The sequence below is a fragment of the Balearica regulorum genome, chromosome 17 (genome assembly GCF_011004875.1).
Source record: "Balearica regulorum gibbericeps isolate bBalReg1 chromosome 17, bBalReg1.pri, whole genome shotgun sequence".
Classification (NCBI taxonomy): domain Eukaryota; kingdom Metazoa; phylum Chordata; class Aves; order Gruiformes; family Gruidae; genus Balearica; species Balearica regulorum.
In genome coordinates this window covers 11,352,178-11,366,795 of record NC_046200.1, presented here as the reverse complement: position 1 = coordinate 11,366,795, position 14,618 = coordinate 11,352,178, and the positions used below count along the sequence as shown (strand labels likewise).

Here is a 14,618-nt window from a genome sequence, read left to right as displayed (position 1 = left end):
CTTCTTGGGGTGGTTTTTTGTCATTTACACTAATGAATCCAACCTTTTGTTCCTTACTAGAAATTTATCAAGTAGGAACACATTGATATAAAATGATGATGAAATTTATTCAGTACTGTGCACTGTGTGATACAGTTTGATGACGATGAGTTCATTTTTTATGTAAGCTTTGCATTGTGTGTCTATTCACTTCTGCTTTCCAGTTTTTACCCTTTACCCAAATGCATAATTTAGGGAGAAAGGAGGCATAAATTGTTTTCTTTTTTTTTTTTTTAATTACAAATTATTTGATGCAGTTCTCTTAGAACTAAGTAATGTCCCAGACATGTCCTAGTTGTTTGAAGACAAGACCACTTTCATTCTTTCTATTTCCCTTTACGCTACATATTAGAACCACACTTGGACCAATGTGTTTGATGGGCTTCTTCAAGGTGCAAAAGTAGTGCTGCAGACAGACGCTTTTAATATCTTCAGAAGCTCAGTGCTTGTGTTGTGAGGCAAAAATAGAAACATTAGCTTAAGCATAGGTAAAGCTGGTGCAGTTGCATGCTTTTCATTGTGAACAGAAAGCCGTGGAGATGCTATTAGCAAGATGGGTAATGAAAACTACTTCCCTGGAGCTGCACTCCAGGAGGATACTCAGTGGTTGCAGAGCACACAAAACAGCTGTTGAATATAGAAAACACATTTGCTATTCTCAGCTACTTGTGTATATTGAAATTTTGTTTTGTATGATTCATGTGATGCAGTAGGTGTTCAGGAAGTGCAGAATGAATACAATTTACAGCCTAGCAACTACGAATTTATAGCTGAAACAAATATTTGAACTCTTATTTTTTTTTCCAAATTACAATGTCAGCTGTGCCATTTCCAGTTAAGTATATAACACGTCCGCTAAAGATTTTTTCAAACATTTTTCATGAGCTAGTTAATAAATGCACTTGCTACATTATATTACAGGGTAATCTGTGACTTTAAACCTTTATTGAGAATGGCTTAATTACAAATAAAAATATATTTATGTATAAAATCCCTGCATGTAAAATACCCCTTCCTTTGCTGTTGACATCGTGAAGGAAACAAAGTGACAAAACATTTTCAGAATGAGTATTTTGATTAGACAATCTTGTAATGGGAAACAAGAGATTCAGAAAAGGCAGATGTTCTGGTTGCTTGTGCAGTGAGCTGCTTTTTAATCTGAATTTGTGTCACATAAATACTCAGTCTTTTCACCTGGCTTTTGTTTCTTCCTTGTGTTTTTATCTCTCATAGCTGTCTTCCATGTGATGGCTATAAGAGATCCTGTTGCAATGGTGGATCTCTCCTTTTGCCTGTATGAGCTTCAACGGCTTTGTTTATCTTTCAGTTTTGTTGAAGTATTTAAACCCTGGGTACCAAACATTTAACAGTCAATATTGTTACACCTATCGGTGCACTTCAGAATGCTTAGCATGCCCTTAAGTTCATGTTATGTATAACGTAGCATTATGCATAACACGAAAGCTATGTATAAGCTCAAGATTCGCATTTGGATAACTGAACCAGTAATAGGCTAAATGTCAATTACAAGCTTTTTGTAAGAACTGCTTTTATTTAACTAACCAAGCCTGCTCTAAAATAAACCCTGTGGCAGTTTAATGGCATTGAATGAACTACCTACCTGAAAATGCATGGGTTAAGGCGTACTCTATCAACCTGTAGTTTACATACCTGTTAATTAGTAACTTAGCTAATACAATCTCTCTAAGTCAAACATCATGAATTTGGACTTGGACATAAAAATTCCCAAATCAGTAGCCTTCTGGTGACTTGACTTTGGAGGAGTCAGAAGGCATTCTCTGTAATAGGTTTTGTATCTTTCTTTCCTGGGATTCTGCTAGTGGCACTAATGTAGTGGTTCTACTGGTCACAAATCACAACCTAATTTTTACCCATTTTGCAAGTATAAGTGCCAAAATGTATTCCATCTTCACCAATGATAAACAAAATTTGATACACTGAAAATTTCTTGTCACGTACTTTTTGTTTGGAACTTTTTAAAGGCTACTGCATTTTAAATGTCTGTTACTAATTTTAGCTTTTGTACGAAGGAGCACTCTTGATTCTACTAAGCATACTTACTGAACGCTTTCCAGCTACTTTTCAGTAAGTCAACAACTGATAAGAGAAAATGTTTTCTCTTAGAAAATTTACTGTGCTGAAAGTAGATTCCCATTTATTATTTCCACCACTAAATAACAATGTCCTTTTACTATTATTCCACGCAGTTCCAGAACTTGGAACAGTTCTTTTCCTAAAACCATACCAAAGGTGTGGGAGCTCTGTCTTATAAATTTTGCTAGCTTTACATCAGTATTAACATTGATTTTTCTACCCACTTCAACAAGTGGAGATCAAGACTTGTAGGAAATAGTGATTGATGAACCTGAAATACGGTGGCTGTTTCTTACACTGTACAGTGCTCCTCAGCAAAGTAATTAAACCCAGGTAATACATGAAAGGATTATGAATGGGCTGGTAACAATATCACTTGATAATGTCTGAATACAGTAACTCCAGCTTAATCCAAATACAGCTGCAGTGTAACAGCTAGAAAATCTGAGTTCCTGCCTTTTTACTTGTAGCAAAGAGATGTGTGTATTCCCTCTTAATTAATTTCAGCTCTTCTTAAAAGGTCACTGAACTAATACCAATAGCAAAATTTGGCTCAAATTGATTCAGCATTTTAGTTACAGTCCAGTATATGCTGTCAGATATTTACAATTTACACACAAAATGTATACTATTAGTGTGGATGATAATTTTCTGTATTTGCTTAATAAGTTTAAAGTTTGTATTTACAATGGATTCTGCAGGAACTGGCATGTGTAGGTGGCATAATGTTCAAAGGTTGCAAAGAGCAATAAAGACTTCTAGTACAAATGAAATACCTTCACTTAAACTTCTGGGGCAATACAGATCTCTGAGCAGTCATCCTAGAGGATTTAGCCAGACGAGATTGAGTTTGTAGTACAAGGGAACAATTCCAATAACTACGATTTAAAATTTAATGCAGTGGCATAAATGCTAAATCTGTGTAAGATGAATTTGGGACATGGGAAGTTTGCTTGAGTAAATGTGTTTCATTCTTACAATGCAGACAATACTGATGAGCCAGCAAGGCATTTTTTGTTATTTAAGTGGTTTAAATTAATATTTTTTCCTTCTATAATACCCTGCTGCACCTCAAATCCTTAGTTTAGGATGAAGATCAGCCCTTGATGCTTTGACAGAGAGAAACAGGTATTTTCTGGTTGTTTTTTTTTCCCCTGGTTTTGTTTACCTAAACCTATGCATGTATTAAAGTGTTAAAGTTGATAAGTTTGGTGCTTTTTTCCTCATGTGTTTAATTTGAAAATAAGCTTAAAGTGAACAGGCTCTGGGCCTGTATTTTAAAACTGCTGTCAAATGTGCAATGTTGAAAATGAGAAAAAAAAAAAATCTGAGACACACATTGCAAAATTAGATACATCATCAGGAAAAAAAAGTAAAGACTAAAGACAGCATTGCAATATAGTCCTATCAATGTCTATAAAGCCTCCCTTGTTTAAGATCCCACTGCAATTCATGAGCAAGGTCTCTGCAGGGGAAGTCCTGAGACAAGCAGCCAGCTGCCATGCAGACTGCACAGGAAAGGACAGAAGTACCCCATGTGGATGTCAGCTGTCTGTGTAGATGAACAGAATATCTTCATCAGTGCCGTAACTTGTCCTGGCTTCCTCAAAGTTACTGATGCTGGTGCAGCATGTTCCTGTTAAGAAGGAACAAAACATTACTAAAAATTCAGAAGAATTTCCCTGTGAAAGGCTCTTATACTGGGTCTAGCAGCCTCTACAAAGAAAAGTAACTAGTATACAGACTAGACCTGTCAGCTTAGGTGACAGCTGTACTCAGATCTTTTTCACCTCCAAGGCAGTGCTTACTGAAGTAATGCCCTAAGTAGGTACTAAATTGGCCATCCTATTATATTCTGAACAATAGTTCAGCATCTCCAGCTAACCCATCTGGAAGCCAAACAAGTTTACTAGAATGTGTATCTCAATGCCTCAAGTAAATCACAGCACAAAATGCAGCACTGATTTAATTAATGTGGCAAACCCCCTTCTGGAAAATTGGTTAGCGATGTTTGAAATACATGCACGCTATTAGGGAAGTCCAGCTGTGGCTCTGTATTACAGACATGTTAGCAGTGTGGTGGCTGAGAAGCCACCCAAAAGGAACAGACTACTCACGGTCAGCATAGGCAGGGTTGTTGTAGTAAATACTCCCTGAGGCTTTGTTGTAGCCACATAACACGATGAAATGGCCCTGGTAGTCAGGATTCCTGCAGAAGCACTTCTGTCCAATAGGGAGGAAGCAGCAGTATTTGACAGGACTTGAGCAAAGATCACACAATAGCAGGACTGCATTCACTAGCACGATGGCTACATGACCTTGGGACAGGTGGTTTTGGATGTCTTGAACAGTTACTGTGCTGCAGAAAAAAGATCAGACATGCTTATTAAGTTTAGGAAAGAGACTGGTATACAATGAAGTATGTGATGATGGACAGTATTTATGCAGCTGGCATGGTTATTTTTATATCACAGGTACAGCTTTTTGCTCTTGAACCCTGCAAGCTTTGCTACAAAGCCTGACAAAACGCGTGTCATTCAAGGCCTTTTGATCTCACTGCTGCTGCTGAAGTGCAGAGCAACAGCTCTGGATTCTGCAGTAATGCAAATGTAATCTCAGAATGTATGAGATGCCCCAGAGAACAGTATTAAAGGAGCTGGCAACTCATTCAGTAACTTGAGAAACTTTTGTTGTGGGAAAATTGTAAGTGACGTGTTCTCTCCTGCTTTTAGAAAAGCTTATCTCTGAAGCACCAAATCTTAATCGACTGAGTTGTTACACATTGTATAATCACTAACTAAACTCAGATTTGCCTCTGTCACACAGGAATATGTTTCTCCCAGTTGCAATTTTGGACTACCTGATGCTCTTGAGGCTTTATTTCTTAAGTACCTCCTACAGAGAATGAGCATTACCCAAACATAACCTATAATCTCATCTGTTAAAAGTTGTCCTTCACTGAGGCAGATGGCATATTCCATATCCATTAGAAACTCATCCCTTGGATATGTTCCAGATGTCCAGGCTGTGTGCACTAACCAACTGAACTCGTGCTTTTTAATCTTTTCCAGTGCCACTTCTCCCCTTTGCCCCATCCTCAGCACTGCACAGGTAGATGTGCCCTCTGTCCCTGCCTGGATACAAAAAAGATGGACTGACTGTCCCTTCTGTCCTGTCACAGCTCTAGTTAAACAGATGGTGCCATACAGACTCTGTGTATGTTGAAAAGGACGCTTAACGATTCTGCTAAATGAAAGTTGCATTGCAGCATTCAAATGCTGTTATGGCTGCCCTGTACCCTCTATTCTTTTCTTATTCCTAATCATTTACCCCACTTTGGCAACACAGATCCAAATCCAACTTCAGTATAAAAAGGGATGCAACTCAAGTTGAACACGGACACTTAGTTATTTCCCATGTAGAATATCACGGTCGGTTGTGAAACAGTTCTGCAGCTTTTCCCCTTCTGGGTTTGCAGTTCTTTCATAGAGGTTCCTTATTTCATCATCCCCTTGGCAAGAGCTCATATGCTAGCTTTTTCTTTGTGCATCTGTCTAGGAACAGAGAGCTATAATGTTTGCATAGCTCTGGGAACAATGGGTTGCATACCCACGTAGCACACTCCTTAATTCCAAAAATGGCAAAGTAGAGTACTGTAGACACTCCCTACTGGGTAATCTTAATGGATAATCAAATTCAAAACATAAGTAATAGTCAACTCCTGTCAGCATTTTTAAATCACTTATTCTGTGTGGTGATTATTTTCCCTCAAACTTCATTATTAACTCTTGATGTCCACTTTTTGTTTTTTTTGAGACACATAGTAGAAAGACTCTGTAATTCACAAAACAGGCTCAGGGCCTGATTTCCGTCTCTTTCTCCAAGGAAAGCATGGGTCCCAGAGAATCTCCAAAGAGAAAGGAAAGAAAACAGTAAGCTTACCACTTCTCTACCAGCACCTTGCAGGCTTTGGCTTGTGCAAAGAGCTGATTCACTCGATTCTCTTCTGTGTCAAAGTGCTTCCTGTAAAATGACTGTGGAGATAACAGAAGTTACAAACTGGAATGATGTTTACCTTAGGTAATCCACCACTTACAGTCCCTGCTAGCAAGGGCCTGCATAAGTTGGAGATCTGGCTATGGGTTAAGAGATCGCTCCCTTAGTTCACTGGTAACAGGGTAAGGATTCCTGCTCTGAATTTAAATTCACTCCTGGTCAGTTATTGTTGTAATTTCCATCCAGTAGCTATTCAACTGCCTACATGACAGAAGCCTGTCTGGTTCGTACTGGGCAGGAGCTTGAATTTGAAAAGCCATTGTCACAATAGGCACTCTTTGGCAATCTTGGAGAGGCCAAGCTCTCACTGGATGTGGAGGCTGAGTTCCCCTCTCACCTCTAGAGGTGGTTCTTCCAGGTCAGGGCTGAGGCACGGTGGTGGGGAAAGTGGACGCTAGCACTGCTGCTGCCCAGGCTGTACCTGTTCTGTAGATAAATAGAGGGCTTCAGTCTCCAAGGCTGTCAAATAGGCTTGAACCTTTCATGAGCACTATATGAAAACTTTTTAAAAACTTTGTATTATGGAATCAAAGATGTAAAATATATGGGATCATATCTAGCCTTGCCTTTGGAACTGATTTGTGCCGATTTTGCAAACAGGCAAACCTTGTTTACAGGAACTGTGGTTAATTGTCAGTAACACAGCAGAGCTTTTATAGCAGGACACACAGGGCTTTTAAAACTCTCCTATGTCTCCCAGTAGATAAGAACACTAACCTGGTTTTTGTAGCCCTTGTCCACCCCAAGCGTCTGGGTGCAAAATTTATGCTTAACACCAAAGTGCCGCATTAGGTAGGCCAGGTCAATAGTCCAGATGCTCTTTGTTAACTGGAGTTCCTGGATGGCTTTCTGAAATTCGTCATTGTCCAAATGATTCAGGTACCTATGGTATTAGGGAAGGCAGGGGAGGGGAAGCACAGATGTTAGGAGAAGCAAAACGTGTGCAGCAGCCCAAGTCTCCACATCGCAGGACATAAAAACTGAAACAATGGGCTTGGCTAACAGATAACAAAAAAAAAAAACCAAAAAACAAACCACCCACAAAGGAGCCACAAATTTAAGGGAAGGGAGTAGGGAATATTGAACTGGATCTGTTGCTGACTTTTTAATTGGAACTGTATGGGTATCTTGACTCTTTTATAGTGCTAGAAGTGTACAGGTGCTGTACAATAGGCAAGCTATACTGAGCAAGTATAGAACTCTGTCCTGAAGGGCTTACGGTCTAAATGTACAAACATTAGAGCAAGCACAGAAAGAAGCGTTAAAGACTAAAACTTGTTTCACGCAATAGATGGATTTCAAAAAGAGGAACTAAAGGAAGTCGGTAAATATTCAAAGGAAGCTCGTCTTAGGCACTGATGGCACAAAAGGCAATAAAGGGGAGATGAAGTCAGGAGGAAGCTTGGGACAGCTTGCAAAGGGGTAGGGAGAGGCAGTTACAGAGAGTTCTGGAAGTCAGAAAACAAATGGAAGTAAGTGGAGAGAAAAAAAAGACTGGAATTGAGAATGCAGGGTGAACAAGGTCAGATCAGCAGGGTGAGAAGATTAATCTTGGAAGCTGAGTTTTGTGCAGACTGGAGTGGCAAAGAGGTAAAGGGAATAAAGAGGCAGAGGTTACAGTAGTCAAGATGGGAAATTACCAGCACACGGACTAACGTCTTGGCAGAAGGGATGGAGAGAAATGAAAATCTTCTGCTTCATATCTACTAAGTGGACATCTAAATAGGTATTTCTCCTGCACCTAAGCTCATGTTCCTCTGTGGAAGGAAAGAGGAATTCAGCAGGACAGCTACTAGTTCAAAAAAAGAAAAACCAAACAAAACAAACAAACAAAAAAAAAAACCCCAAAGGGTAATACAGTGCATTGTTTTGAAATTGTAACTACTTGTGGAACAAAACCACTCATCCCACAGATCGGGGGCTCAGCAGGACAGAGGCAGTATATACTCATCAACTGGGATACACCTACTTGTCACTTGAAAACACGGAAAGGAATTGGGTGAACTGCTGTGCTAAGTATCAGTTCTGAATTGTAACAACAGGAGAGAGGGGTAACTTTTTAGTAGCTTAGGCATGCCAACCTGTGAAGTTCTTAGAGCTGATCAGATATCTTGCATCTGTCAAAACAGTCAATTACTGAAAAGGGTCTTAGGTTCATCTTAGTTTCTATTTTCCCTTGCTCCTTCTGAAGAGCTGTGCAAGGCCCAAGCAGCAGTTATTCTCCAAGGGTAACTGACAATATCTGATCTCGTAAGACTCAAACTCACAGCTGCTTCAGCACACCTCTTCCCTGGACATTGCTTCCCACCACCCCTCTCCCGTGAGCTGGGATTTCCCACCCATTCAAACCAAGAGAGTCACTTACTGAAGCACCATCCTGGAGCAGGCTAGCCCGCAGTCCCAGTGGTACAACTGCTGAATGACTGGCACTTTCAGCTGGATGCAGTCAACTGTAGTGAAAACACCCCATTGTGAGTAAAACACAGAAGTAGATTCATACAGGAATATTTTTTCCATACCTCAGCATTAAAAGTCCTCAGCACTATAGTGGCAGAAACTTAGAAACTTCATCTGATTGGCAGGTATTTTCTTTCTTTCTTTCTTAAGGGAATGTAGGTTTGGTATTTCTGTACAGTTAAGCGTGTGGTTTAATCTCCTATTCCTTTATTGATCCATACCTGGATCACTGTGCTGTATGGTTCACTCCCTTTTCCTAGGGAGTTTCATTTTATTCTTTTTTGGTGGGGTGACATACCCACCAGCCTCTAACGATGAAGCTGTATCCCCTCCTAAATAATAGTAGGTAAGGCACAGGTATTCATCTTTTCTCTTGTGTCTGAATGTATTTCTGTGCCACAAAAGGTGTTAAACTGTGAGAAACCAGACACACCAAGATCTCTAGGTGTTAATCTCTTACAAGTCCCACAGATTTGAGCCTTGTCTACAGATGTCCTTTTCCTGTAATTTACGTAATTTTAGGTTAACAAAACTCATAAATGGCACCTGTCGGCCTCTTGTATTAACTCCCTCAATAACTCAACAAAGGGAGAGGGAAAAAGAACAATCTCAGCCAAAAAGTCCCAGAATATAAGTAACTCCATCGCTCTGCCTCAGTTTTTATTTTTACAGGGTTGGTAGTGTGGTGGTTTCAGAAACGCCCTTACCACTTGCAGGACTTGAAGTGTGCCTGTTATTGCTACTTCAATGTCAAAGTGAGTTAATCATAAAGGGCTTTTCTCGATAACCTTTGATCTAGAAAAGACCTTTGAAAAGTTTTGTTAACACAAGGTCAACTACCTTTAAGATGGCAATAAAAATGCATTAAGATCAGCATAGACTGGTCTAGTTTTGCTGTAATTTTATTTATAAAACTTTTTAGATAATGGTGCTTGTAATCTTACATTATTTTCAGCAAAGCTATAGCCTACTGTAGGCATAAGCCAATACAGATATTCTGAACTTTGACTCCAAATATTTTTCCATAGTTGTGCCACTGTTTAATCCTGTCTTTGAAGACTGGCATACCCATTGGTATATCCAGTCTTTCTAATTAATCTAAATTACTGTGCTTCGATTATCCCAAAGAAAAAATGAAAACCCAATTCCCAGATTCTCCTCAAACCAGGATCTGTTAAGTATTACCATTTTTTTCTTGGCATGTTATGATGCTGGGGCCTTTTTGTTAATACCCAGGGCCTCTGTCAAGTCCCAAGACGAACTGAAGAGGTGCACGTTTTCTATGTGAAGATTTCTAAGGGTAATAACTTTCATTTTCTTGGATGTTCAGCTTCCAGTCATCCTGTTTCCCAACACACCTAGACTTCAGTGGTGACTGTCAGCTGTCCCGAGGTAGGATACCAGCCGTACAGCCTGAACTGTGCCTGAAAATAACACTGAAAACACCTCTCGGGTTTGCCAGCTCCTCGGCGCAAAGAATTTGCAGACGGAGCCAGTAATTCCACACTGCTGCCGTTGGCAAAACCGGCAGCTTCGCGGCTCCGGGAGGGTGGAGAGGGCCGCCGGCGGTTCCGAGGAGGAGGAGGGCAAGATCCGCCCGCTCCCCGCCGCGGGCAGGGCCGTACCTAGCGCTCCCTCTCCCGGCCCGAGTCGGTGTCCGGCCCGTCCCGCCAGGGCCGGCCCCGCCGCCGAGACCCCGCCGCCCGGCCCCCACCCCGCGGAGGGCTCTGCCCGGCGCCCCGCGCTCCCCGGTGGCGAGCGGCGGCCGCCCGCAGAGGGAGGGCTGCGGGAGGCGGCCGGGCCCGGCCCCGCTGCCGCGGCGGGGCGCACTGACCTGGCGGCGGCTCCCCAGCCTCCCGCGGGCTCTTCATGGCGGCGGGACCTGCCGCCCACTCACCGCCGGCCCCGCCGAGCCGGCCCGGGCGGCGGCGCGGCCCAGGGGCCCGGCACGCCTCGGCGCGGCGCTGGCTCCTCCCGGCCCCGGGGGCGGGGGCTGCGGGGGGGCGGGCCCCGGGGCGTCTGCCCCGCGTCGTCGCCGCGGTGTGGGCGGCGGCGGTCGGGTGTGTCGGTGGGCAGGGGCATGACACGGCGGGCGGAGGGCGCGGGAAACAGGGCCGGGGCGCGACCTGAGGCGGGCGGGGAAGCGCGGGGCGCGCCGGTAGCCAGCCCTGCCCCGGGGTCGGGGCACCGCCGGCGGGACAGGGCTGCCCCCGGCCGGCGGGACAAGACTGCGGCGGAACCGTGGTGCCGAGGCAACGCGGCCCGGCAGCCCCGGGCGAGCTGGCGGGGCGGGAAGGAAAGAGAAGGGGAAGGGCAGGGGGCCGTGCCGCTCCCGCCGCCTTCCGGTTCCGGCGCGCGGTGCACGGCGGGAAGCTGGAGGAGGCCATTAGGCGGTGAGCGCGGGCTTGGGCTGAGGCGGTTGGCGGGCGGTGAGTGGCGGCGGGTTGGCTCTGAGCGGGGTTTTCTCGGCGTCCTGCGTGTCCCGGGAGCTGTAGGGTCTCCTTCCCTCTCTCTCCAGGCGCTGCGGGGAAGCATCCAAGCTGCGTCGCATCCCCTGGGGCCTGTCGGCTCGTTCGGGCCTGAGGGGGCAAAGCGGTGGTGGAGCAGCCGCCGGCCTGTGCAGGCCTTGGGGCTTCTGCTTGGCTTCTCCCCTGCCGGACTCAGTCCTTCCCCAGCCCCTGGGGCAGGGCTAGGGCTGGGGGGCTTCAAGTGAAGGAGAGGCGCTCCCCAGGGCCGAGGTGTGTGCATGTGGTGTGGGCTGGGCTCCCTCCTGGTGGAGCCTGTTGCTGAGGTGATGCGCTCTGCGAGCGTGGCTGTGCTACCCACGGGTCTGCCGGGCTGGCTGTACCGTTATGGGATGCACTGGGGACTGTTTCGTTTGAGGTGCACCTGCTGATACAAGAGGTCCAGTTACCTGGTATTTGCAAAGTGATTTTCCAGGCCAGAAGAGACCTGGAAAAGGCTTACTTTTGCTGATCTTTTAAGTCTTTTCTTCCCATGGATGTCTTTCTAGAGAAGTTTTATTAATGCATTGTCAAAGCATATGGCATGCTTGGGCAAGAGAGAAAATCAGTGCTTTAGACAGGGTAGGATCATAGATTGTGTAGGTAAAACCTAGTGTACAACTCTTTTTGTAATTATGTCCTTTGGGGTTTTTTTTGTTATCTCAGGTGTAGAGCCACAGCACTGCAAACATGTCAATTGGGGTGCCAATCAAAGTCCTGCATGAGGCTGAAGGCCATATTGTGACATGTGAAACCAATACAGGAGAAGTTTACCGAGGCAAACTGATTGAAGCTGAAGACAACATGAATTGTCAGGTATAACCTACTTCAGAAGGATGGGGGGAAGGCTGTCTCATCTGTGCCTGGAAAGACTGAGCGCTAGCTTATTGGCAGTGTGATTAAAAGACTGTTGCTTTTTGTCTTGGGATAAAGAAACTACTGCTGCATGCCCTTATCATAGTGAAATGGACTCGGGATTACTGAGTGCTCCAAAGAGGCCAGAGCTTATTCTTTCTGGTTTTAGAGTCAGATTGGGCATTCCTGTCAATATTATCAGGGTTCTTAAGATTCTGTTCTGTGAACAATGTTTACGTTGGAGTTCTTTATTTAAAGCCACTGAGCATAAGAAGAAACAAACCTTGATTTAAGAAATAGAAGCTTTTTTTAGTGCATGCTACTTTAGGCATCCAAAGAGGGCTTAATTTTGATTGACTTTAGGCAAGTCATTATTGAAATCAAAATGCTTCCTTAATAGTTAGGGCTAGAATAGCTTTATTAAAACTGATTCAATATGAGAAAATGTCCTGGTTTTCAGATGGGATAGAGTTAATTTTCAGAAGAAGCTGGGAGGGGACTCAGCCAGGACGGCTGACCCAAACTAGCTGAATTCCATACCATATGACATCATGCTTAGTATATTAAGGGGCTGGCTGGGGAGGAGGGGTCGCTGCTTGGGGGCTGGCTGGGCATCAGGCTTTGGGTGGAGAGCAAATTGTATTGTGTATCACCTGCCTTGTATATTCTTTTATGAGTATTGCTGTTATTTTCCTCTCCATTTGCTGTCCCCGTAAACTGGCCTTATCACAACCCACAAGTTTTACCTTTTTTCTTCTGATTTTCCTCCCCATCCCACCGGGGGGGGAGAGTGAGCGACTGGCTGTGTGGTGCTTAGCTGCTGGCTGGTGATAAACCACAACAGAAAACAAAGCTAACAAAACTTATTTGCAAACAGGAGAAAGCAAAAGTCCTTGGCCTGCTTGAATAGTAGCAGGCTTAGGAGTGTGTTTAAATGGTTCCTGCATGCCTTGTGTCACAACTCCAGTTGAGAGAACAGTATGCTTGGAAAGCCTTTAGTACTAAAACCTGACTGTATATTCTGCAGGCAGGAGAAATAGGAATACAGAGCTGTGTTAGAGGCCTCTGCGAGCACTGACTGATCTTTACTTTCCAGATGTCCAACATAACGGTGACATACAGAGATGGACGAGTGGCACAGCTTGAACAGGTGTACATCAGAGGTAGCAAGATACGGTTTCTCATTTTACCAGATATGTTGAAGAACGCTCCTATGCTAAAGAGCATGAAGAATAAAAACCAGGGTTCTGGAGCTGGGCGAGGAAAGGCAGCTATTCTCAAAGCTCAAGGTGCGTACAATTTGTTTATGGTTGTGTCGTTGTCCACACACACACACCCCCCTCCTGTTTTGCTGTAGAAGAGCTGGAAAACTTTAATCTCTATCACTGAGGAAATGGACGCTATAAGAAACTGAAATATTACTGGTTGATAGTTTATTTTTCTGTATATTTCATCTTACGGTGGGAGTCAAGACTCAACCCGCCCAATTATCCAAATGCATAATACTGCTGCTACAATAATTTAGATACAGTGAGTAGTCTTATTTAAACAGAGGCTTTATATCGAACTTCATTTTCTGTTTTGCAGTAATTGTGGCTGCTAGCTGTTTGGAATACTTAGGGGAGGATACCAGTGTTGTTCTTAAGCTTTTGTAGAAAAATTCAGATTTTTAAGGAGGTACTTAAACTGGGAAGCTGTAACTATTAGCCATTCTGTAGTTCGCTCTCATTAGTACCTTTCTCAGGGGAACAGCCTAGTTATAACAAGATTGAGTAATAATCATGGGCTGTAGAGTCCTTGGTTAACTTTAGTGAATGCAGTAAGGATACGTGGGGGACTAACATCTACTGAAGCATACTGAGTTCTGTTGTAAAACCGTGGAAGACTGGGGTTTTAAATCTCTTGAGCTAGAAATCTGTGTGTTTGATTAGAAGGAGCACAAAGTGTATGAAGATTCACTGCATCTGTTCTAAGTAACAAGACTGTGGAACCAATAGTTCTGGTTCTTCTCACAGAAAACTTTTTCCTGTTATATCGCTCTCCAAACTTCATTGGATAGCCTCATTTGCTTGTTTCTAAGCAAGAGACTTTGAGTGTTATTTGTGTTTTGCTTGTCAGTTGTCGAGATAAATATGCAGTTATATCAAATTCATGTCATCCCTGATGTTTTCTTTCTTCAGTGGCCGCAAGAGGAAGAGGCCGTGGTATGGGCCGTGGCAACATCTTCCAGAAGCGAAGATAATCTTGGTCTTGACCAACATGCCTTTTTTTTTTTATTAGGGGGTATTAACTTGACTACATGTGCATTGGTATCAGTTTTGTTTAATAAATGTTTCTGATAAAAACTTGTCTGCTCTTGTATGACAGGACTCCTCTTGGGCAAATACACTGTAGGTGGATTTAAAACTCAATTGCTTTGTCTGGAAAATAGTGGACTCTATATCTGGATTCGACTACTTTGTATTTGTGTGATGCATTGAGTTCTAAAGATCATCATGTTTCCTTTTTCTTGTTTAGTCCTGTTGTTCATTCTCTAAAGAATTAGAAGGTATTCTTGATGAAGAATTTTTAAATAGTATGTTTTAAAGTCAT

At 43.4% G+C, this 14,618-nt stretch overlaps 2 protein-coding genes across 4 annotated transcripts; one reads left to right on the top strand and one right to left on the bottom strand.

Moving 5' to 3' along the window:
- Window positions 1-962: 962 nt before the first annotated feature.
- GUCD1 (guanylyl cyclase domain containing 1) lies at window positions 963-10,869 on the bottom strand. The gene is made up of 6 exons (XM_075770066.1): window positions 10,502-10,869; window positions 8,576-8,660; window positions 6,928-7,093; window positions 6,097-6,188; window positions 4,272-4,513; window positions 963-3,790 (listed from the first exon to the last, which is right to left on the bottom strand). The coding sequence occupies exons 1-6, from the start codon at window positions 10,536-10,538 to the stop codon at window positions 3,699-3,701; spliced, it is 714 nt and encodes a 237-aa protein (XP_075626181.1). The 5' UTR covers window positions 10,539-10,869; the 3' UTR covers window positions 963-3,698.
- On the top strand, window positions 10,703-14,371 carry SNRPD3 (small nuclear ribonucleoprotein D3 polypeptide). 3 transcript variants are annotated; one of them, XM_075770068.1, is made up of 4 exons: window positions 10,703-10,727; window positions 11,838-11,987; window positions 13,123-13,315; window positions 14,207-14,371. In XM_075770068.1, the coding sequence occupies exons 2-4, from the start codon at window positions 11,862-11,864 to the stop codon at window positions 14,266-14,268; spliced, it is 381 nt and encodes a 126-aa protein (XP_075626183.1). In that variant the 5' UTR covers window positions 10,703-10,727; window positions 11,838-11,861; the 3' UTR covers window positions 14,269-14,371. The 3 variants fall into 3 exon arrangements, with proteins under 3 accessions (XP_075626183.1, XP_075626182.1, XP_075626184.1); XM_075770067.1 differs by lacking the exon at window positions 10,703-10,727 and adding an exon at window positions 10,905-11,060; XM_075770069.1 differs by lacking the exon at window positions 10,703-10,727 and adding an exon at window positions 11,173-11,405.
- Window positions 14,372-14,618: the final 247 nt, after the last annotated feature.